At 45.3% G+C, this 24,298-nt stretch overlaps 1 protein-coding gene across 1 annotated transcript in view; it reads right to left on the bottom strand.

Annotated features, from left to right (window-relative positions):
* The window catches only part of RMND1 (required for meiotic nuclear division 1 homolog), a 372,302-nt gene that overhangs the window by 82,698 nt on the left and 265,306 nt on the right, over window positions 1-24,298 (bottom strand). The window contains exon 9 of the mRNA XM_086921342.1: window positions 21,268-21,344. Within this exon, the coding sequence (XP_086777468.1) occupies window positions 21,268-21,344 (77 nt within the window). The remainder of the gene's footprint in view (window positions 1-21,267; window positions 21,345-24,298) is intronic.

Genomic DNA, 24,298 nt, shown 5'->3' with positions numbered 1-24,298 from the left:
AGGGGAGTTTGGCTTTTTAGGCAAAGTCTTTCCAGTGGCAGAGATCCTGCCTGCGTGGGGGTGGACAATAGTGAGATGCTGCCTTTCATCCTGCTCCTTCTGCAGCTTCTCAACAATGGGCTCTCAGAGTTTGCAGTCTCAGCACAAAGGCAAATGTTGGGCACTGAGATGTGGACTCCGGGGCTGAAAGGGAGTCGAGCCTCCTGACATGATCTCTTCTACTCTCCCACGCCATGACTCTGTGCCACACAGAGCCCTATGACAGTGGTGCACCTGGAGGTGGTGGTGGCTGAGGTGCAGGGCTTAAAGGGGGTAGAGCTCAGTTGCAAAGTGTAGTTGTTTGTGTGTCCAGGAAGTTTGTGCTGAAGTGTGGGTATCGCCAAACTGAGGTACCTTAGTGTGGTACTGGTGCGAGGTCCAAGGTGGAGTAAAGAAGACAGGGCATCTTTGAGTGTCTCTTTCTCCTCTTCGGGCTCTGAGGAATCGGAACAGATGACCTGGTGACTAAGTTGATGGGCCAATACATCAGGTGACTCATTGAATTTCTTCTCTTTTATGTCGAACGGGTCTGCTTCGCTGAAGATGTCTGAGGGTACTTTCAGTGGCACTGAGGACATCTCTTGAAAGGAACCTGTTCCAGCACCCTCTGAACATCTTCATTCTCTGGCATCGATAAGGAAGATCTGTGGGCACCCAAGGGCCGAGTGGCCCAGTCCTAGATGATGATGTCAACAGTGGTGGAGAGAAGAAGAGTAGAAAAAGATGGAATGAGCACCAGAGTAGAACAACCATTCTAAGCGGAGGAAATGGAAGCAATGACCCCCGGGACTGCGACTGTCAGTGTGAAATGCATCGATACTGATAGCAGCTTCGATACACATCCGAACCAGATTGTGGAGAAAAACATATGTAGCAATGGAGTCTGTGCCAATGCGCGTTCACTACCAGAGAAGTGCACACCGAGACCTCATGACTCAAAAGACTTATTCAAATCAAAACAAGTAGCAACAGTGCAAGACCAACAGTCAAGAGCAGGAGTATGCAGGCAGGGGTATGCGGAGCATGGGCATCTACAGCTACACAAAAAAACATGTAAACTGAGGGCAAATGCGCAGTGATTGCAAAGCACTGACATGCCTCATCGGAGTGAATGCAACCAGAAAAACAGTATTCAATGTTCGTAAACTCAACTGGCAACTATGAAGTAGTTTGAATGGAGATACCATCAAAAAACTAAAAACCAAATTATGGTCCTATTGCGGCATGACAAATGGAGTAGGTGGAAATAGGTTAGCTAGTCTCTTAAAAAAATCGAATGACAATGAGTGACTTAAATAGGGACAGCTAATCAGAGGATTGTAGACATAGCTTCTTAGTATCCCTCAATGTTGCCTACATTACAACCTTGTTGGGCTAACAAAAGTATGAACCTGACCCTCGAGGAATCACCACGACTATGGTGCAAAAGGCAATAAACCGGTTCCATCTTCCAATACAGCTTTAGAGGAATCACGGCTAGCAGGAAAAACAGCATCACTACCTCTGCTGGCAGATGAAATGAACGTAAGGTTCCCCGTTAATTCTCCAGCCTTGAAGGTTGGGGCGCTGGAGTTTGGGGTGCAGCATGTTCACCTCCAACTGGGAAAAAAGATCTCCCCTAAGAGGAAGACTTGTTTTGGTGAATTATCCTCAGTCTGCATTCCTGACAAAGAAGGAAACCCCACCACTCCTCCATGCTGGTTGACATACCACATTACAGTCATATTGTCTTTGAGGATGTGGACAGACTGACTGCGAATGGAATGGCTCTGGGCCCAACGTAGGCCACTTTCTCTCTCAAAGCCACCTGACTCCCCTTCGAGATGTTACAGAGGAAATCATCCCACACATAAAAAGAAGAGCCAATCCAGTGACTCAGCTTAAACCTAGACACCACAATTGTTTAGTTTGTGCTTCAGATTCATATAGGCCAGCAGAGCAGTTTCAAAGTTTCTCCCAAAACACTCCTGCAAAGACAGTAGCAAAAGCAGTTATAAGAGTAAACATCAAATAATTTCAATAAGTGATTCTTTATCTCATCAGTAAATGATGAGCCAAAAAGAAATAACCAGAGATACAGTCACTTTCTCCTCTGCAGAACTGGGTACAACAGACACAGGCTGGAAAGAAAGAAGGAGGTGCAAAGCTGGATTGGCTCTTCTTTTTATGTGTGGGATGATTTCCTCTGGAACATCTCGTAGGGTATTCAGGTCGCTTTGCACCTGGACTTCTGGCAGTAGCGCTCCAAAGACTCCTGCACAATGCTTGAGCGAGGTCGCTAGTTCAGAATTATTTGGTCTATCCACACATGCTAGCCTCCTAACCACACTTTCTGGTGTACCATTAACAGGTGCTGCAGGTAGAGGTACTAGGATCATCCAGGTCATGTTGTTCCTTTAACAATGTCAATGTCACCCATGGTAGAGCTGACCAACATTGAAAGGCAACAATTGCAGGAATGGTTACAGACATTTGTTCCAGAAATATTACTCAGTACAGGGGCCCTTCGCCCACTGGAGATTTATATTCATTCGGCCTTGGTCAAGGCATAGTGCATTGTTTTTCAGAGGCACCATCACAATGAAGTGATCTGCAAAGCAGCCACCTCATCCTCTGTACACACTTTCTCTAAGTACCACCTGTGGCTCCAGAAAAGAGGCAAGGTTTCGCCAAACTATATTGATGAACCTCTCTGGTTGAATCCTCTTAAACCCCAACCACTGTGCTCCTCCCATGATCCGTATTATACCTGGAACATTAGCAAGAGGAAAATAAAGGAGTGCTAACAACAAAGTCGTAGGTAAAAGTGACTTATTGCTGTTTCTTCAGTACTGCCAATTGTTTTGCCCCTCGACTTCATTTACCAGAAAATGTGGTTAGCATTTGATTTCTATGAAGTCGCTCTGATGACGAAGAAGAACTTTTCATTATGGGAAAATGCATACTATGCATGTTACTTTAATCATTAAAAATTAAAAGAATACTGATTTGAAAGCAAAATGAAACAAGGACAGTAGAAACAATGAATTCTATGCCCGGACTAGAGGCAAAGATTTTGCTTTTCCCCTTTTTTGAGACAAAATAACAGACACAAAAATAGAATAATAGCACTTCCAAATCAAATATGTTTCACAAAAGGTTTACAGTAATATTTTCAAAAACATGTGATCCAATTTGCCAATGGCTTCCTGAAACATTCTCTCCATCTTGTGCTCTTATTTGCTTGCTCTTAGAAGCCAGACATATGCTGTTATTCTCCTGTTTTATTTTAATAATGGGCCTTGAAACTAATGTGTAATGCAGCATTTATATAACACTGATGTATGTTTAGACCATTTAAAGAGTTGTGAGGGACTGTGTTGTAGCACTCAGATGTAAAAACTGCCAGAATGCTAGCGAGCAGTCCGGATTGACTTCCCAAAGTTGAGGCCCCCCGCAAATTATAGTGCCATTCTTCCACCCAAGTCCTGGAAGATGGAACTTTTTTCCCAACCAACATCTTCTGCCAGTCTAATGACTGGAGGCAAAAGCCTGATGGTAGCCGTGTTATCTTTTCATGACACCAGGAGGACTCCAAATCTGGGAGTTCTGTGAGGTCTTCCAACAGAGCCACACGGTTCCCAATTATTCCATCTCCCATGCTGAGCAAGTGAAATATTTTACTTTCCACACTCACTGGCTCAAGAAGAAACAATGGTCCATTATTGAAAACACCTTGTGGCTACAAACTGCAGTGCTCCAGGTTATTTAGTTGGCCAATGTGGCGCTCGTCAGAAGAGTGGCAGAGAGAATTAGTTTCAAACCTCAAGGGATTTGTCCTACTGATTTTTAGCCATTCTTCACACAGTCGGTGAACAACATGCAGAGGATATATATTGACGAAAACGCACAGAAAGTACATAATATTATTATTATTATTATTATTATTACAAGCTGCCCGTCCCGACGTTGTCCGGGTATAAAAAAGATTTACCTGAAGGATGGCAAACTTTACCGAACGCTACCCCACCACTTTCCAATGCAGCAGGCGTCTTAGAATACACACGCCCACACACAACAACGCTGAAGGGCACACACACCTCACGACGTGCACAAACGCTAATCTCATCACAGTGAGATTAGCGTTCGTGCACGTCGTGAGGTGTGCGTGCTGTACAGCATTGTTGTGTGTGGGCGTGGGCATTCTGAGACGTGTGGGCGTGTGCATTCTGAGACGCCTGCGTTTATCCCCGGGTTGAGATCGGTAACGCTTATGCCCACAAAGGTTGCTTCGCAACATGTTATTAACGCCGCCTGAATGGCAATGTGCGTGAATGAGGCGAACCTTGTGTCTTCTATACGGAGGTGTGAGAAGTGATTATAACTCGTGAATGGAAAGGCGCGCTACTTAATGACGCGGCCATTTTTTTGTTATAAAATTTGTGGCATGCCCCTCTGAGAATGCTGTTGTGGTACGCCCCTCGCACAAAGTATAATGTGTGTACTTTGACATGGCTACGACCACGCCCCCGACACGCCCACGGCCCTCTGAGTGTGTAGTTTGACACGCCCACGCCTCTCTGACAATGGTTACGGCCACAAAGTAAAATGTGTGTAGTTTGACATGCCCACGAACACGTCCCCGACATGTCCACGCCAACCCCCACGCCCACTCGGGTCTAAGTTACCCCTAAGGTTCTTTGACATTTCTAATGTATATGGTGGCCACCTGTATAGCCTATGTCCATCTGCTGCAACTCCCCTTTCCAATGCTGTATTGGGTGTTGTGATTGGTGCTGTATTTCTTGAGGTTACCCGCCTCAAAGGTTTCAGCTCTCTCTTTATAATATTAGTATGGATATGGATGTAAAACCATTATGTTGGAAGGTGGATTATTTGTAGAGGTAAGTAGGCACCTACCACTAAAAATAAGGCCACCAACGCAATATAAGGTCCAGACAAGGTCTCAATAAATTATTCACTTGCTGATCCCTTGGTAACTGGCGACGAGCAGGAAGGCTTAACTTAGGAGACAGATGTGTGTGAAGCATTTAAAAATAGCAATACATTATATAAGTAAGCCACAACACACAATAACAATCCACAACCAATTTATAAAAATAGGAAATATTTTTATGATTAAAGTGAGACAAAACAACAAAATCCAATATAGGGAACCGGAGTTATAAATGTTTAAAGAATAAACACTTTGTAATGCTTAAAAATACATAGAATCAACTTGGGACAAATGGTCGGGCTTGACTGGTATAAATTCAGTTTGAGGTCGACCGTGATGGAGCTCTGGTTGCATACACTAAGCAGGAGGCCACAGTCAAAATTTTACCTTTACACTTAGAAACTGTTCTGAAGGATTTTTTTTCCAACATCGAGCAGGCCTCTACAGCAGGCCCGATTCACAGCAGCTTCATCAGCTTGGTTCAGAGGGAGCCCCCAGTCAACTCCTGGAAGTCTTGAGCTCCGGAGCCTTCAGTGGGAGTGGGTGCGAGGTAGTCGGCTTGACTTGCCAAGTTAGGTCGGTCACCTTATGGAGCTTTTTCCAAAAGTTGCTCCTAACTTCTGGAAATTCTTCCTGAAGTTCCACTTTAGGGTTCAAAGTGTGCACAACACAAATCTAAGGTTCCAGAGTCTCTGAGTTTCCCCTCAGAAGCTGGGATTACAGTTGCCACAATGCACCTAGCAAAATCCTTTAAAGACCACTGGAAGGCACTCCAGGCTGGAGACTTCTTTAGGGATATGATGCAGGTGAGCTCTGTTAACCTGTTGCTTTCAGGATGTCCACTCCTTAATCCTTACTGAAACGAGGTAAAGCCCTCAGGGCTGTAGTTCCAAGTGTGCAGCAGACGCAGTCCTTAAGAGTACAAGCCCTTGGGATGCAGACCAGGGTTTCAGCAGGGCAGTCTTTCTTCACCTTGTAGTTTAGGGAAGCAGATCTGAGTTGCTATGCAGCTTTCACATATTTATTCAATGGTGACATCCTCCAAAGTGTGGCATTTTCTTGTCTCACAAAGCACTGCACTTTAAAATTTAAGATGGAAAATGTATCTTCTTGGGAGTAAGAGCTGGCTAAACAAACCTACTGGTGTGGCTCATTTCCCTTAACAATCCCATTCCAGACCTCCTGCAAATATCTAATTCCGGGGCTGCCATCGAGCTGTGGGATACAGGAAGAGGGGCTAGGCCGGGCTGGCATTTTTTACTGTCCTGCTCTCTTTGTAGCCCAGTTTGATTTACCAAGCCCACATCCTGGCCAGTTCTCTGCAGCTGCAGAGCTCCTGCCAACAGATAACCTCTAAAGGCCACTTATCACCTCATCAAAGTAGTTTCGTTAAGCCTGTTAAGGGCTGGCCAATCAGGAGAGGCTGCTAGAAAGCTGGATTTTGGCTCACAGAAAAGAAAGTTCTATAACTTATTTCCTGTATTAGTTATGATAAATCCAACAGAGGCAAGTTGTTGAATCTATCATTTACACTCTTTCAAGTCCTGGAAATATTATTTAACTCATTCCAGTCAACAGTTACGCTGTATTGCAGTGGTCCCATGTTAGACTATGGAGATAAAAGTGCTACAAGGAAGTGGTAGAGGGGGGGCGGGGGGGGGGGGGGGGGGGAAATTGGTAGTTTTTCCCTCACTAGGGCATATAAAACATTTTCAAATGTCCCTGCTTATTTTTACTTGGAACCCAACCCTGGGGGAATTTAGGGTAGACCTTAGGGGAGATGTATACGTTAAAATAAGGTAGTATTAGACTTTGGAAGAACATTTAAAGCTAAAGTCGAATGTGCATGTAATCGTAATTTACAAGCAGCTTGCAAAGCAGGGCTGACTTCTAAAAGGACAGCATGCAACACAGCAGTGCACACTTATGTGCCTCAAAGCTGCTGTGCCTCTAACTCTACATGCCCTACCATATACCTGGGACAGGTAGGTTGTCAGTGCCATTTGTAATTACACCTAATTACTATATACCTTTCTAAACAGAGCACTGGCCCAGGGCCTGGGTAGCAGGGCCCAGAAAGCAGTCAGAGTCAGTTACCACCAGTAGCCGTTAGAAAATTGGGCCATCGGGGTTAAAAGGATGACTTTCTCACACATTACATCATTAACACTCTCCCCAGTATGTGGTCAAAAGCTGAACTCCAATGATTTTTGCTTGGTTGGTGGATCAGGTTACATGACTGAACAAAGTTGGAGGTTGTGGACAGGTGCTTATAGATGGAGCTCTATATGTCGAGTCACAAAAGAAAGCAATACCCAAGTAGGCCTCATGTTCCTCTTGGGCTGGATGCAGAATGCAAATATCTCTTGGGCAATGCCAAATGTGCAATACCTGCAGAAAGTTGCAGATCAATAATTTTAGTAGCTGTTTGTAAACTAGTAGATTAGGCAGTCTAAAACATTGGCAGTCTCCCAAAAATAATATTTTAAAAATAAATTCTTGGCAATTGTTAAAGAAGTATATTAACACATGTGTACTTATCTTTGCAGTTGAGAAGAAGGCCAGTGATTTCTTTCAACAAAAGTTGCTAGAGGGGCCATTGCTTTGTAGGGGAGGAGGAGATTTCCCTTAGGGCACACGTCTGAGTTTATTTTCTCATAGTTTAAGATCTTGTCTACATCGTGGTACTTCACAAAGCTCCTGAACATCAACCACTTAAAGATTGAAGATCTATCCAATAAGATTTTCATGGCCCATGAGGCTTCTCAGCTTCGTATTGGGTTGGAACAGAGTTTCAACAATGCCTGGGATTTGAGACCAACCGGGTTTGCATCCCCAAAGAAGGACCTCATTTCTGGCCTTAATCAATAGTTTTAGTGACTCAACACTGAAAAGTGCACAATTGGGTCAACGAAGAAAAGTCCTCTCGGCTGACATAATCCTAAAAAGGGAAGTGGCAAGTACGGTGGGTCTCCTACTGTGATCCATTCAAGTTATTACTACAGGGCCCTAAATAGTCACAGATGCCAACAGATTAGGCTAGGGATCCAATTTTGCAAGGTCTTTACAAGACGAAAATGGTCCACAAATATGTTAATGTGATAAGTTTAGATATCAACGGTCTGTAGCTTCTGGTAGGCTCTTCCATAGTAAGCTCTCTTGCGAAGGACAGGGTCAGATATTTCATTTGCTGCAGACTAACAAAGTGTCAATGGTGATATATGTCAAACATCTCAGCGGGAAAAGTTAAAAACTTCAGCCATACTTAGCCAATGATTTATGGCATTTTTGCCTTGTTCTGGAGAGCTCGAGCATGATTTCTTACAAAATACAGTCAGAGCAGACTGCATCAGAGGGTACTCAGATGATAATAGGCAAGTGGGGTCCCTGTGTCAGAGACCTATTCGCACTGAGACTGAATTCCCTTCAGTCTTTTTTATCTGAAGATCAGATTTGGAAGCAGCACCAATTAATGCATTCTCTGAAGACTGGAACTTTGAGACCATTGACATGCTGCCATCATTCCTGATCATCCCATAATGTGGTCCCCAAGTCAAAAGGCAGACAGTGTATGTGGTATTAGGGGCATCAATAAGCACCTCGCAAGCCTGCTTTGTTGGGATTCTCCATATCCCTGTTGAACTATCAGAATATCCTGGTGGCTACCTCAGGGGTAGAGATAACCTTTGATGCTACAAGACCTGGCATTATTGCTGAAGGCTATCTATTTCATGCAGCAGGAGTGAGGCATTAGGACATATAAAAGATGCAGAGACTTGGTGTGGTTGGTTTAGACAGAGACCTTGACATCTTGAAGGCAGATGTAATAAAAATATTTTTTTCTGAACTGGCTGAAGGCAAGGCATACAGAAGAGTAAACAATTTGAAATTGGGAAGTTCAGATGGTCATACTTGTGACTGGTTTTCTAGTCGGGGAACACCCTTTGATGTAGCGGTTGCAGCTGAACTTTAGGTTTAAGTATCCCTGGGACTTTGTACACCCATTTGTGGGGATGTTAAAAAAAAAAATAGTTTGCATATTTCAGAACTAGCTCTCTAATGATTACCCTTTCAAGAAGGCTGGTCTGCCAACTGACAATCTTGTTGCCTTTCATCATGTTAGACTTCATCAGATGATCAGTGTTGGATTTGTACTCCAGAAAATGGTACTGTTTACAGTTTTAAGCAGAACTAATTTCAGTACTCTTTCTATCTCAGCGGAGTCTTTAGTATCACTATAAACTTTGAACAGCGGTTAGTGAACAAGTTACTTAAGTGCGGTACCAATATATCTGTAAGATACATAGATTAGTTATAGGTTCCTTACCTTGTAAATTACCCCCAGGCATAGACTGGATCCGGAGAATTATTTCATCAGCAGTTGAAAGGTGGCTTCCGTCGGCTCCGCGTTCGTCATCTGTGTTGTGGTCGCTGGGATGACGTAGCGGCAGCTACTTAGACACTGCCCTTGCGCGCTGACATCAGTTCTGTACACGACTTTCCATGCCAGAAGCTCAGAGCCATGCAAGACATTGACCACTGGTGTGCAAAACCAGGGCCCTGAAAGGAAATCCTTAACCCTAGAAGTCAGTTCGCAGAACGGGGAGGATGGTTGGGCAGTAAGGAATCTATAACTAATCTATGTCTCTTACAGATATATCGTTACCGAAGGTAAGTAACTTGTTCATCTGAAAGAGACAATTAGTTATAGATTCCTTACCTTGTAAATAGATACCCCAGCAATACCAACCCCAGAGGTTGGTCTGCAAACCAAGTTCACACCAGAAAGTCCTGGAGAACAGAACAGCCAAAAAAGCTGTCTCTCTTGACTTGGCTGTCCAGGCCGTAGTGTTTCGTGAATGTGTGCAGAGATGCCCACGTCGCTGCCGTCCCAAAGCAGTGGTAGCTGTTGACACTCTGGTGCAATGGGCGCGTAGCCACAGTAGAAGGAGACAACATGCCAAGGTCTGGGGAGGTATCCAGACCACTGGCTTCCCCCAGCTCCTCTCTACAGTCTGGGTCATAATCCAACTGCTCTGTCGAAGGGTCTCCAGACCCCACCCAATCCGCCTCACTTTCCTCTGGTTGCCAATCTGGCCTTAAAGAAATACCAGGGTAAAATAGAACAAGGGCACAAAAGTATCCGTCGGCACTGGATCCGGTGTCGGTCAACGCAGGTCTGGCTCCGTGTCCACATCAGGATGGAGGCCGGGGTCAACGCTTTCTGGGGACACAACCGGCGTCTGCTACGGACGCGGTGCTGGTGGAATCGGCGCCGGAGCCGCTGGCGTTGAAGGCCCAGGGCCCGCAGACGAGTCCGGGGGCCCGAAGGCGCGCCAGCGGAGTCGGGCTGCCCAAAGATGGCATGCATCGCTTCGTAAAAGATTTGAAGCTGGGCAGGGGCCGCTACTGTCTTGGGAAGGGAGGATAACTCGACCCAGCAGGCTCCGCACGCAAAGCAGCGGGAGGGGGAACGACCGCATCCCTCGTCGCAACGGACGGGGAGAAATCGAATCTCGACTATGCTTCATTGACTTCTTCTTGTGCTTTGACTTACCTGAGGAGTGTGAAGACTTGAAGAAGACTGGTGGTGGTGGCTCCATAACCGGTCCCTCGTCCTCCCACGCGACCGAGACCTTGAACGGCACAGAGCCGACTGCAGGGCATCGAGAAGCTTTTGGGACTGCTCCAGCAAAGACTTCAGATTAATGGTTCGGCAGTCAGAACACGACTTGGAGTTGTGGTCATGTTCCAGGCAAAACAGGGACACGCGGTGCAGATACGTCACTGATCTCAACTGTCGGGAGGAACTGCAAGCCTTGAAATCGGGCCTCCCTACGCGCACCAGGGGTCAAGGACTCAAAACGGTGTCGACAAAAGGCAGTCAAAAAGTGACTGGAGGTACCACTCTCTCCGGATCTGCGCTGGCTGGCGCGGAAAAAGAAAGAACTGACGTCAGCGTGTGAGGGCGGTGTCTGAGTAGCTGCCGCGAGGTCATCCTGGCGACCACAATGCCGAACGTGGAGCCGTCGACGCCACCTTTCGATGCGCAGGGGTACTGCTGATGATAAAATGCTCCGGATCCAGTTCGTCGCCTGGGGATAATTCACAAGGTAAGGAATCTATAACTAATTGTCTCTTTCAGATAGACAGGTTTACGAGGTTGTTGCCAAACAAGTTAGGAGCAGGGAGCTCATTAGTTTTAGGAAACCTTTTACTTCTCTATCTTCCCCAAGCCTGGATTGTGTACAATGGTAGACAAAGTGCACTCCTTTTTAAATGATTTTGTTTGCCTGAGGATAGGGCAACCCCTTTCCGTGGGCATGGTGCCCTTGCACAACTAAGAAGTGGGGAAAAAAGAGGGGGTCCAGCTTCAAGAGGAAAAATCCCTTTTCTGGCAGAAAAATCTCTAGGGCAAGAGGACTGGAGATGGAAGCAGGTCAGAGATGATGGAAGTACCGATGTTGCGATCAGGCACTACACAGCGTGGGCGGCCTCAGGCATGTGCAAGCTGTGCAACTGCACAGGGCCACCAAACCCCAGGGGCCACCACGCCAAAATACATCCTTAATATAATAATCCCCTGAGGATGGATACATATTTGCGTGGCGGCCCCTGGCGCGGATTTGGTGGCCTCCGGCTCTATTCCACTTCCAAACACCCTGACACCCCCTCTTCACTGGCCCCGCCCGGACCCCCTCTTCCGGGGCCCCCTACCTACGCTCCCTGCCCAGGGCCACCATGAGCCTAGAGCCACCCCTGTACACAGCTCTAGAGAGGCACACAGATGTAGAGCAACCAGTACTGAAAAGGACTAGTGAAACAGTAACATCCTGGGTGTTGAAAAAGAGGCAAAAATCAAGAGAAAAAAAAATACAGCCAGTGGGGGGGACAAAGAAACAGCTGAAAAATACCTTATCTACAGGGCAACGAACCCTGGCGTGCTCTCCCTGCACTGGCCACAAGGCACCGCAGTGCCCAGGAGTATAACTGCCTTATTTGCATCCCCCACACCTTTCTGCCGATAACCTCTATACTGAGAGGCAGGCCACTGTGGCATAGTTATTCAGAGACTCTGCCATCAGACCCGACAGTTTGCTGTAAAAGAGAGATTGTCACAGAGCAAAGTTAAAGGGGGAAACAGCACCGGAGGGACAGATCAAAACAATCACACGCACTCACATGGAGTTGTTAGATTCCCCCCCAAAAACTTTTTATAACCATGACTACTTGGTGCATGCGTATGCAGTTGGATACCTCACTAAATTATCATATGTTTAAGCTTGCCTGAGCTCATTACTTTGTTGGGCGTATTCACTTGCAGTTTCCGATTTTCATTAAAAAAAATTTAAAAAAAAGAATGTCACAAGAAAAACATGTTCATATTTTTCAACAAAGAACCTGTATTCTGCCATAACAGCTTTTCTCATTGGAAGCAAAATGAGAAGAGGAGTTAGATCATAAAAAACAATGAAACTGTGACTCAGCATATCACAATCCACGTCAGCATACTGCGCGTGGATTTTGCAGTCACTGATGGCAAAGCTTGGAATACCAAGCTACCTAAGGCCCTGAATGAGTAGGATAGACTTTCCGAACCGTGCACAAATCCTGGGGGAATCACATTTTATCAGGTGCATTTAAACTCCAGGTACTCCGAATCAGGGCCCAAGTCTAACAAAAGATAGTAAATGGCAGGTATGTACCCCTTATGCGGCAGGAGTCTAAAAAGCCAAAACCCCATATTAGCGGTGTGAACTTTTTGGGAACCGCCAAATTAATTCCTTAATTGTAAGTATCTGAAGATATCAGATGTTGGTACGATACTGAATTTCACTTGAAATGCTAAAAGGGGGTGTCAAGCTCTCCAAGAATACTTTGTCCGTTCATTCCTTTTCAACTTAAGTAAGGTCAGCTCACAGAGCTTGGTTGCCCCACAAAAGGAACCCAAAAAGGTTAATTTGTAATATTTATGGGTTGTGTTTTACTTATAAATCTAATATACTGACTAGAAATAATCAGTTTATAACACATTGAAACAAGTCCACAAATCTCCACAAATAAATAGTGTAATTAAATTGTACGTGGGAGGTTGGCATGGCCGGTTGCAGGTCAAGATGGATGTGACGGCCTAGCATTCTCCTGCTGGCTCATTTCTCTGGCCCTGCTGACTGTTTGGACTCTTTTGATAGGAGGCCTAATTCTAGGAGCGTGTAGCGAAGAAGCAGCTATCCCCTCCCCCTCCGCCACCCCTCCCTCAAATGATGGAGGCTCCCTAACCTCCTGCCTGAAGGAGCTACGTGTGGCAATGCATCTATATTTTTAACCTTTTTTGAGAATTTGAAGAAAAAACAATGTTTACAATATTAACAGATCTTCAAAAATTTCCAAATGTTTCTTAAGCATGATATTAATTGATTTCACCTGATTTTTTATAACAGTTCATGGAGGAAATATGTAATATATTTTATGTTATTTTGCAATATTGAAATGGTTTTAATTAACTACACAATAAACTATTTACTTACTTAATCTATAGAAAGGAGTTGGCTGAGGTAATGAAGCAAACTGGTTCTAGAAGTGCTCAAATTGAACCAGAGCTGCAACTTGTACTTGCCTGGTCTTGGTTTGCAGGTGGGAGGTTTGAGAGAGGGGAGTGGAGAAGCACTGTTCCAGTATCCGGTGGCTGTCCTGGAGGCATAACTGACACTGCTCCCTCAGTGTGTGCCCTAGGGTGTGGAGGAGTGTGGTCTATATCCAGTGAAGGGAGTCCTGCCATCACCCTCCCCCACAGCATCTGCATCACAACTGCAACGTACTTGATTATACAGCCCCCACACGAATTTTTGACCGATCCCTGCTATGATGGAAAGTAAGAAATATAATGAGGACTTTTTCAAGACACAAGCCTCAGTCTCAAAGAGGAATCAGAAGGTATAAGATGGTGACTTCCCTGATGATACACAACTGAGTAAAGAGAGTATATTGCTGAGGTCCATGAATGACCAGTCTGAGGAGTTGGTGCATGCATGGGTTATCTAGGAGGCTGAGATGAAAGCAGTGGAACACAATGTTTAGAGCTTGTCAAATAACGTGGTTCAATATCCATGGTATGGTGAGTGACATCCAGGATGCGAAAAACTCCCCATGTGAATTCACAGCTTTAAAGACTGTGTAATTTGTAGAGTTAAACACAAGGGCAATGCGTTTGAAAATCAGTGGCATGGTTTTTGGTATCCAACAAATCGAAGAGGGTAAAAGTGAGAGGCAGACAGCTGCTCCTCTTGCTGGACTTAAGCTCTAAAACTTTAGCAAGGAAGAAAGTTAATAGAAATCAAGGTTGCTTTGGAGGCTAAAAGCTTTCAAATTCAAGCTTTTATTTTTATTCATTGAAAGAGTTAAGATTTTAGCCCGACAAATGCTCAGAAATCTTCTCTAATAAACTTAGATAATTGAGGGGTGACATTGGGGGTACCCTTTGGGTTAGCTCTGAGTTCATGTTTCCTTTTCATTAGTTCCCTTTGACGAAGTAGGCGGAAAATGGTATTTATTGGTCTGACATGAGTGGTTATTTCTGCTCTTTCTGAGTGGATCCGTCGGGATGGGTGCTTTTCCAAGGGCCTCTGGCCACCAGGAGTCATCCCAGGCGGAGGGGGAGGTTCCTAAGATAAGGACTTCTGTTTTGTCTGAGTTAAGTTTCAGACGGCTATGCTTCATCCACTCGGCTACTTCTTTCATTCCTTCATGTAGGTTGGTTTTGGCGGTGTTAGGGTCTTTGGTGAGTGAGAGGATCAGTTGGGTGTCATCAGCGTAGGAGATGATGTTGAGGTTGTGTTGGCGTGCGATGGCTGCGAGGGGGCTCATGTATACATTGAAGAGGGTGGGGCTGAGTGAGGATCCTTGTGGTACGCCGCAGATGACTTCAGTGGCCTCTGACTTGAATGGTGGGAGGCGGACTCTCTGGGTTCTTCCGGTGAGGAACGAGGTGATCCATTCCAGTGGTTTTCCTTGGATTCCGATGTTTCTGAGGCGCTGTAGAAGGGTGCTATGGCAGACTGTGTCGAAGGCTGCGGAAAGGTCGAGGAGGATGAGGGCGACTGTGTCTCCATTGTCCAGTAGAGTTCGAATGTCGTCTGTTGCGGCGATGAGGGCGGTCTCCGTGCTGTGTTTGGCTCGGAAGCCGGACTGTGAGGGGTCGAGGGATTTGTTGGTTTCGAGGAAGGCGGTGAGTTGGTTGTTGACAGCTTTCTCGATGACTTTGGCTGGGAATGGAAGGAGCGAGATGGGTCGGTAGTTTTTGAGTTCGGTGGGGTCAGCTGTGGGTTTTTTCAGAAGGGCGCTAAGTTCGGCGTGTTTCCAACTTTCTGGGAAGGTGGCGGAGTTGAGGGAGCAGTTGATGACGTCTCGGAGGTGTGGTGCTATGATGGAGTCAGCTTTGTTGAAAATGTGGTGAGGGCATGGGTCTGTGGGGGATCCTGAGTGGATGGAGTTCATCAGGCGGATGGTGTCTTCAGTGGAGATTGGGTTCCAGTCATTAAGGGTGTTCAAGGGGGGTGAAGGTCCTGCAGAGGGTTGGGTGGGTTGGTCTCCGGATTGGTTGTCGAAGCTGTTGTGGATGTCTGCGATTTTGTTGTGGAAGAACGAAGCTAGGGAGTCGCAAAGGGCTTGAGAGGGGGTGATGTCGTTTGAGTTGGCTGAGGGGTTGGTAAACTCTTTGACGATATTGAATAATTCCTTGCTGTTGTGGGCGTTGTTATCTAGTCGGTTTTTGAATGCGGCTTTCTTTGCAGTCCGGATCAGTTGGTGGTGAGTGCGGGTGGCGTTTTTGAAGGCGTCCCTGGTGCTGGTGTTTGGGTCTTTTTTCCAGGCCTTCGAGGGAGCGACAGAGTTTCTTCGATTTCTTAAGATCATCGTGGAACCAGGAGGCGTTTTTGCTGCCTAGTTTGGTTTGACGTTTTTTCAACGGTGCAAGGATGTCGGCGCTGTTGGATAGCCATTGGGTGAGGTTAATGGCTGCTTGGTCGGGGTTTGAGGAGTGGACAAGGGGATTTTGAAGCAGCGATGAGGAGATCTGGTCGATGGTGATTTTGTTCCAGTTTCTTCGTAGAGTAGGTTGAGGATGGTTGTGAGTTGTGGTCTTGTTGTAGGTAAAGTGAACGCAGCTGTGGTCCGTCCAATGGAGAACTGTGGTGTGACTGAAGGAGACATGTTTGCTGGAGGTGAAGATAGGGTCGAGTGTGTGACCTGCGATGTGGGTGGGGGTATTAACAAGTTGTTTGAGTCCGAGGTTGGCGAGATTGTCCAGAAGGGTGGTGGCGTTGTTGTCATTGCTATTTTCCAGGTGAAAGTTGAGGTCTCCCAGTAGAATGTATTCCTCGGAGGGGAGGGCGTGTGGGGTGATAAAGTCGGTGATGTCGTCGCTGAATTGTGCGCGGGATCCTGGAGGTCGGTAGAGTAGGGTGCCTCTGAGTGTGGTTTTGGGATCGGTGTGGATCTGGAAGTGAAGGTGTTCGGCGCTGGTAAGGTTGATGTCTGAGCTGGTTGAGATGCGGATGGAGTTCTTGTGGATGATAGCGATGCCTCCTCCTGTTTGGTCGGTGCGGTCCTTACGGATGATCTTGTATTCTTCCGGGATGACAATGGTGATGTCTGGGGCTGATGAGGTGTTCATCCACGTTTCTGTTAGGAAGGCGACGTCGGGAGAGGTGGTGTCAAGTAGGTTCCAGAGGTCGATGGCGTGTCTGTGGATTGAGCGGGTGTTGAGCAGGATGCATTTTAGGTGGTTGGAATCAGCTAGCTGTTGTGTGTTCGTGGATGAGGAGTTGTTCTTGGTGCCGTCGAACTTGCAGGAGTTACATGAGAAGGGTCCATGGGTGAGTCCAGGAGCGGCTTGGGTGCAGTTGGGGTGACGGCCGGGGTTTAGGGCTATGAGGGTGGTGGCGTCGTATGTAATGCGGGAGGGCTGGGCATTGCGTGGATCAGGGTGTCTGGCGCTGGGCGCGGTCCAGGCGCGGACGGGCGTAGACGGGCTTACCTTTGGCGCACCTTCGGCGCGCAAGGGGCGCGAAACGCTGCGCGTGAACGCTGCGCGCTGATGCATTAGTCATATATGGATGGTGGAGGGGGCGGAGAGTGGGAGGGGCAGCAGGGAGGCGGGAGCGAGGTCCAGGGAGGGTCAGGGACGGTCAGCAAATCAACAAAATGGCTGTCTGGTAAACAAACGTTGCGAGCGTCTCAACCAACAAAAGCCACACTGAAAATGGAGCGCTATGCAGGGCAAGACTATCTGAGGCCAGCAGAGGAAAGCGCTATATCAGGTTAAGCTACAAAGCGCTATGCAGGGCTAATAACTAATCACCACACTCAAGATGTAATTCTATTAGGCAGCAAGGCACAGCAGTGTGACAAAGCGCAGCGCAGCTTTAAATTCCAGAATACAATGAAAATAAAAAGAAATGCGAGGCAGAATTCAGCTTCAATAAATACGATACCAGCCAGGAGAGGAGAGGAGGGGGGGGAGCGACCGTTTCTGGTGTTAGCAGGGATGTCATCCTCCTCGACCTTTCCGCAGCCTTCGACACAGTCTGCCATAGCACCCTTCTACAGCGCCTCAGAAACATCGGAATCCAAGGAAAACCACTGGAATGGATCACCTCGTTCCTCACCGGAAGAACCCAGAGAGTCCGCCTCCCACCATTCAAGTCAGAGGCCACTGAAGTCATCTGCGGCGTACCACAAGGATCCTCACTCAGCCCCACCCTCTTCAATGTATACATGAGCCCCCTCGCAGCCATCGCACGCCAACACAACCTCAACATCATCTCCTACGCTGATGACACCCAACTGATCCTCTCACTCACCAAAGACCCTAACACCGCCAAAACCAACCTACATGAAGGAATGAAAGAAGTAGCCGAGTGGATGAAGCATAGCCGTCTGAAACTTAACTCAGACAAAACAGAAGTCCTTATCTTAGGAACCTCCCCCTCCGCCTGGGATGACTCCTGGTGGCCAGAGGCCCTTGGAAAACCACCCATCCCGACGGATTACGCACGGAACCTGGGCGTCATCCTAGACTCCTCACTCTCGATGTCCAGACAGGTCAGCGCCGTCTCATCTTCTTGCTTCAATATTCTTCGCATGCTCAAAAAAACATTTAGCTGGATCCCCACCGAAACCAGAAAAACGGTCACCCATGCACTGGTCACAAGCCGCCTGGACTACGGAAACACCCTATACGCCGGTACCACCGCAAAACTCCAGAAAAAACTCCAACGCATCAGCCAGACTCATACTAGACATTCCGCGTACAGACCACATCTCCAGTCACCTGAAAAAACTCCACTGGCTCCCCGTCAATAAGAGGATTACTTTCCGCCTCCTAACCCACGCACACAAAGCACTTTACGAACTTGGATCCGATTGCCTCAACACACGACTCTCCTTCTACACCCCCTCCCGCCAGCTACGCTCCTCCAACCAAGCCCTTGCTACCGTACCTCGCATCAATAAAACCACCATGGGAGGTAGATCCTTCTCCTACCTGGCTGCTAAAACCTGGAACTCACTCCCCACTCACCTTCGTCTCACTCAGAACCACCCAGCATTCAGAAAGCAACTTAAAACTTGGATATTTGATAAGTAATTCCCCTCCCTTCCTCAAGCGCCTTGAGACCCTCTGGGTATGTAGCGCGCTATATAAATCCTTTGACTTGACGTGAAAGAGAACTTATTTTGCTATCAACATTGTCCCTTGTCTACAGAGTAATCTGGTTAGTCCCTCTGTCCCCTGACTTGTTTATACTGCTCTTATCTGTTTTGACTTGTGTAATATACATGCTATAATAGGATTGTGTTTTTAAATTCGAAAACTTGGTTAACACAGTTTAAAAAGTGAATGTAGAAGAACGCCAGGAAGACGTGTCTTCTAAAAACATAGCTCTTAAAAAAGAATGTTGTGATTACTTTCAGCAGGTTTTTTCATGGGAAAATAATGTTTTCTTTCTCACTCATTTTCTCTTTGTCAAAAAAAGATAGTGCTGCTAGAAACATTAGATAATATGTGCTAAAAAGGGAAGTGAAGTGATCATAATTATTATACCTTACATAAACAATTGCAGAAATTGAAGTTGCCCAATTACTCGATGTTTTTACAGGAGAAAGGTGTAGCATAAGGGTTCTCAGACTAAGAATATGTGACCCAATCTAGTAAAGGTAGTAACTGATTAGGCCACTGGATTTATACGCAGATGGGGAACTAAATTATGCAGCAAGAAAAATCAAACAATGAGGCATATGTTGCACATTTTGTGGTAGCATTATTTCACTTGTTTGCCATTTTAAGACACATTAATAATGTCTTGGGAATTGTTTTACCGTATTACTATTAGTGTAAGATCCATGAAGCATTCAGCTACGAAAGGGTGACAAGTCAATGCGTGCAATGGTCCAGCAACCAAGCATCACTGTTTAATAACTTAAAAGCTGCTTGAGCTAGCAACGAACAAACTTTGATTTTTGCTGATATCTGCAAATTATGCAGCATATGGTGGATTATGTGGCAACTGCAATACATACATCGTTATCTGTAATGGCCATGGAATTACACAATTCTAGTGACCCTGGCTATGATTAAACCTCAGAAAAGATATTATAATCTTATAAAGAAATTATTGGCAGTAGTAGGATTTGTGACAACTGCTTGAGGAATCTTTCAGAATTGCTTTCTGATAACTTTACTGCAACTCAAAGCTGTTAGCAGTCTAGGGATTAGGAAAGATTGTCCTGGTGAACAATTAATTGCAGCAAGACGTGTTGGAAGGTGGAGGTGAAGTTTGTTCCCCTTCACTCTTTGCCACGACGCAGTGACTGCCTTGAGGCAATGTTATTTTACATTCAAAGGGACCTGCTTTAAAGTCACATTTACAGTCAAAGTGGCCTGGTGGCTGAGGGACAAGAGCTCTGCCTCATGGAATGTGTCTAACGGCCACTGGGACAGTCTATAGTATAGAATAGAAGCCATTTGTAGAGCGCCTGGTTACTCAAAACAGAGTGTCCCCGCGCTGAAAACTGCAAAGGAACCTGGAGGAGTGAATGCAGGGGAGAAAGAACAGGGCCAGGGGGGAGAGAGGGGCTCAGATGCGGGGGAAGAGGAGAGTTTTCAGTTTTCCTCGAAATCTTGTTTCAGAAGGTTCCATCCGCATCTCGATGGGGAGTTCGTTCCAACCTTTGGCAGCCAGGTATCTGAACGAGGAGCCGCCCATCTTGGCTCTGGTTATTTTAGGAATTTTAAACATCATCGTGCCCGAAGATCTAAGATTCCGGGTAGGGCGATGTATTGTAAGTAGACTGTGCAGATAGTCTGGGCCAGTTCCATGGGCGATGCGGTGGGCGAAGCACAAGGCCTTGAATTTAATTCTCTCCTTGATGGGGAGCCAATGGAGTCTAGTTAAGGCCATTTTCCCTGAGGTTCTACGAGGTAGCTTGAGCACAAGGCGCGCAGCGGCGTTTTGTGCACATTGGAGCTGGTGTATGCTCTTCTTGCTCAGACCCAATAACAAGGCGTTCCCATAGTCCAGATGGGGGGTGACTAGGGCATGCACAATTGTCTTTCTTGAGTCCAAGGGAAGAAGATCAAGGACCTTCCGAAGAACGCTCAGTATGCTAAAGCATCTTGCTGTGACTTTGTTCACATGAGATTTATATGACAGGTTGGAATCCAACGTTATGCCCAAGTTCCGCACCGAAGCCACAGGGCAAGGTAGACTGCCTAGTTCCGTTGGCCACCACATGTGTGACCATGCGGAGGAGGATTTTCCCACCACTATCAGCTCAGTTTTGTCGCCATTGAGGCGGAGGCAGTTGTTGTTCATCCAAGCTGCCACGGAAGAGAGGCTGTTGGAGAAATTGGTGGCATCCTCCCTGTGGTCGGGTGTGAGTTTGAACATCAGCTGGGTGTCATCAGCGTAGCTAACAATGCCCACCCCATAAGTCTCTACTATGCGAGCCAGGGGCTCCATATAGATATTAAATAGGGTAGGGCTCAAACTTGAGCCCTGAGGGACCCCGTGGCTCGCATTTCTCAGAGAAGACTTGAAGGGGGGTCTATGCTTTAGCTAGCTGCTTTGATCCACATAAGAAACGTTCCATTAACTTCTGTTTCAGATGCCTCTGTTTAAGACAAGGTCTACATAACAGTCCATAATATTGTCATTGATCAGACATCTTGGCCTTCAATTCAATCTCGCATTTCAACGTAATTTGATCGAATGGCGTATACATAAAGATTTTACCTTAATGCAAAAAGCTCTCCGATTTTCTGCATTACATCATCATGTGAAAGTTTCACCCTTTTTCTTGCTTTTAACATCTGTAAGAAATTTAAAATTCAAATAAAAATATTTAATAAGATTAATCTGAAACCTAATGATTTGTTCAGTGTTCACGCCTTGCAATAAACACAGTATTAATGATTTTTTACAATCACTAGGGCACTCATAAAGAGTGGCAGAATTTCTCCTGGAGCAATAACTCTGGTGGAATTTCACCAACTAAAATGTTAAGTTTCTCCGTGCTTTGGAGGGTCTGCAAACTCTGGGACATAATTCAGAGCCTGAAGACACCCAAACCATGGATTGTGAGCAGCAGCTCCTCATGGATAAGCTGAAACCTGCAATGACCACACCCCAGCCACCCAGCCACACAACCTTAAACAATCCCCCTACCATTCGGACTATTCCTCTGACACTTTCCACCTGCTTCCAGGAAGACACGCTCGGAAAAGGACCCAATAGTTGCTGTTATTCCCTATTTTGGAAGAAGAGTTGTAATTGCCTAACTCACAAAGTCTGACCACCTGGTACCTCCGTAGTCACATTCCAACACCTCTTAATGAGGGCCCTAGTACTAAGTTTAGCCAATGATGGAGCAAGGTGGAAACAAAAATCTTTGTATAACCCTTGCAAAATTAATTTTCCGTAACAATAATATGTACTAAACGTGTGGTTTTAAAATTAACCAACATAGAATAGAATGCACACACACAAATACACGTGGGATATTAATTTGCATGAAATTGCCAAGCATAATTTACTAATTTGCCGTATATTGTGTCATAAAGGGTACGCGTTTGTCGTAATCGGATTGAAAATGGCATGAATGTGCTTTTTGTCTGTTTATTTGTGGCATAAATTATGAAAATTGATAAGTAAAAACACACATATGAGTTGCTTAAAAGTTAGGTAAATACTAACTGGGATATTATTAGAAGGGGGAGGTAAACAGAAAGGCTTTATTTCCTAAATTTACTTTTATTTGTGTTTGTTTCTATAATAGTTCCTAAATTGAGGCCTGTGTGAGCAAACAAAATGGAAACTGACTGTAATTCCGAGGTGGCGGTCTAAGCACGCATGCGCAAACTGGAGATGTGAGCTGCCTGTTTCTGAGCAGAACGGGTCAAGGACAGCGTGGCCTGCCTCATGGAGCACATGCCAAATTTTGTTGAAGTCAGCAAGTTAACTCGTGGGAATGGAACACCAAATAACAATTTAAAGGACACTTCGAAGGAAGTAAAAATGTGAACAATAGCACCACTATTTTTCTAGTCATTAGGATGACTTTGAATAAATGGAACAGTAAAGCGATGAGGTGATGCTCATCCAACTCTAGATTGACCAATCACGAACATTTCAGGACATAAGAGTTACGAATTTAGATAGATAAGTTAGTGAAAAAGGGTATAAAAGAGAACATTTGGGATATTGAAAAAAGCTTGCTTTTCGACCTGATCTTTGCACCCGAGATGCTGTCAGTCTGCACAATTTTTTTCTTATGGCACAGGGACTTTGACATTTTTCTGAACTTTAACTTTTGAATGGGTGCGAAGTCCTATGAGAAGGGAACAGCGAGAGAGATAGAGAGAGGTGTTTCTTTGGGAACTATTTTGTTTTTGTGCTGATGTCTGCGTTAATACATTTGGGTAATATACGTTTTCTTATTTTCCTAAACTCTCTTGTTTAAAATAAATGTATTGAATTTAACCTTTCTTTCAGGATTATTAATGCATAACTGAATTATTTCCTTTACGAAAAAATATAGAGATCATGCTAGGAGATTTAATCTCTAAATAAAAATTAAATAAATGGAGAATTAAGCAGGTCTTGTTGTCCTTTAGTTAACTTTTACTAGCTGATCCATCGAAATAAATTAATAGTGGGGTGTTTAAATCTTTTCTTTAGAAAAACCATGGTATTAAAATAAACTGCAGTTGTAAATAATGTATACATTTTAAGTTTAGGCTCTCCGCTATAGCACCGCGGCTCTCCTTTTTGGTCTCCATTGAATCCTCGGAGTAGAATAAATGTGTGAGTAAATGAAAGGTAAGAGTTATGGGCCCAGTTGTGAGAAGATAGTGAATAACTCATTGGGTTAAGGTGATGGTTTATGAAGAATGTTTGGAGCTGTGCTGCACCACCAAGAGTCTCCTCTTCTACATCAGGTCTTTCCTTTTCCCCTTGTACTTTCACACAGACTTGTCAGAAGCTTACCAGGGCCGGCTTTAGTACTGATGGCCCCCTGTGCGACAATGTTTGTTCGCCCCCTCCCGATGACCACCTCTGCCACAGATTCCTTCACAAGCACCCTTTAACAGTGCCCCTCAAGTCTCCATAACCACTGTCTCTCAGATTCATTTACTTTTATAGCACCACTCATACCAGTGTAAGATGTCAGAGCACTGTACATCACACCCAATGATGTGTGTGTAAATCAGTGTAGAGATAATGTTACATCAGACAGACTACAAGGTACAATGTTGGAGTAACATGCCATAGGTACTGGTAGGCAATATAGTTTAAGTGTCCTTATTCTTTAAAGCACAAATTCAGTCTTTAAAACGTAAAATCATTGTTAGGGGTTCTCTTTAATAAGAATTATTTTCTACCCAAATGAACCCTTTTGGCAATATTAGGATAATGAAAGACTGGGCGAAAAAACATATTGCTCTACCATATATCTTGCAGTTTGCTTGCAACTCATTGATGAAAGTTAATAGCTCAATGTTCTATATTAGGAGTTTGACTTATAAATGACAAGTAACAAAAGGAGCCCTCTTACAGAAGCAGTAACCCACTAACCTATTTACATTATATTCAGTTTGTGATCTGAATGGTACACTTTCTTAGCAGCAGGCATAACCCTCTGCGCTACCTTAGGATGAAAGTTCTACTAGACAAACCTCTAGTCTCTTTCCAGGAAGATGATTAATCACCAGAGTTATCTTGACCTTTTAATTGATGCTTGAAAATTGCAGGAGGCCAGGAACGC

Source organism: Lissotriton vulgaris, chromosome 1_1 (genome assembly GCF_964263255.1).
Source record: "Lissotriton vulgaris chromosome 1_1, aLisVul1.2, whole genome shotgun sequence".
NCBI lineage: Eukaryota > Metazoa > Chordata > Amphibia > Caudata > Salamandridae > Lissotriton > Lissotriton vulgaris.
The sequence above is the reverse complement of the archived record's forward strand: the minus strand, read 5'-3'. Positions and strand labels throughout refer to the sequence as shown.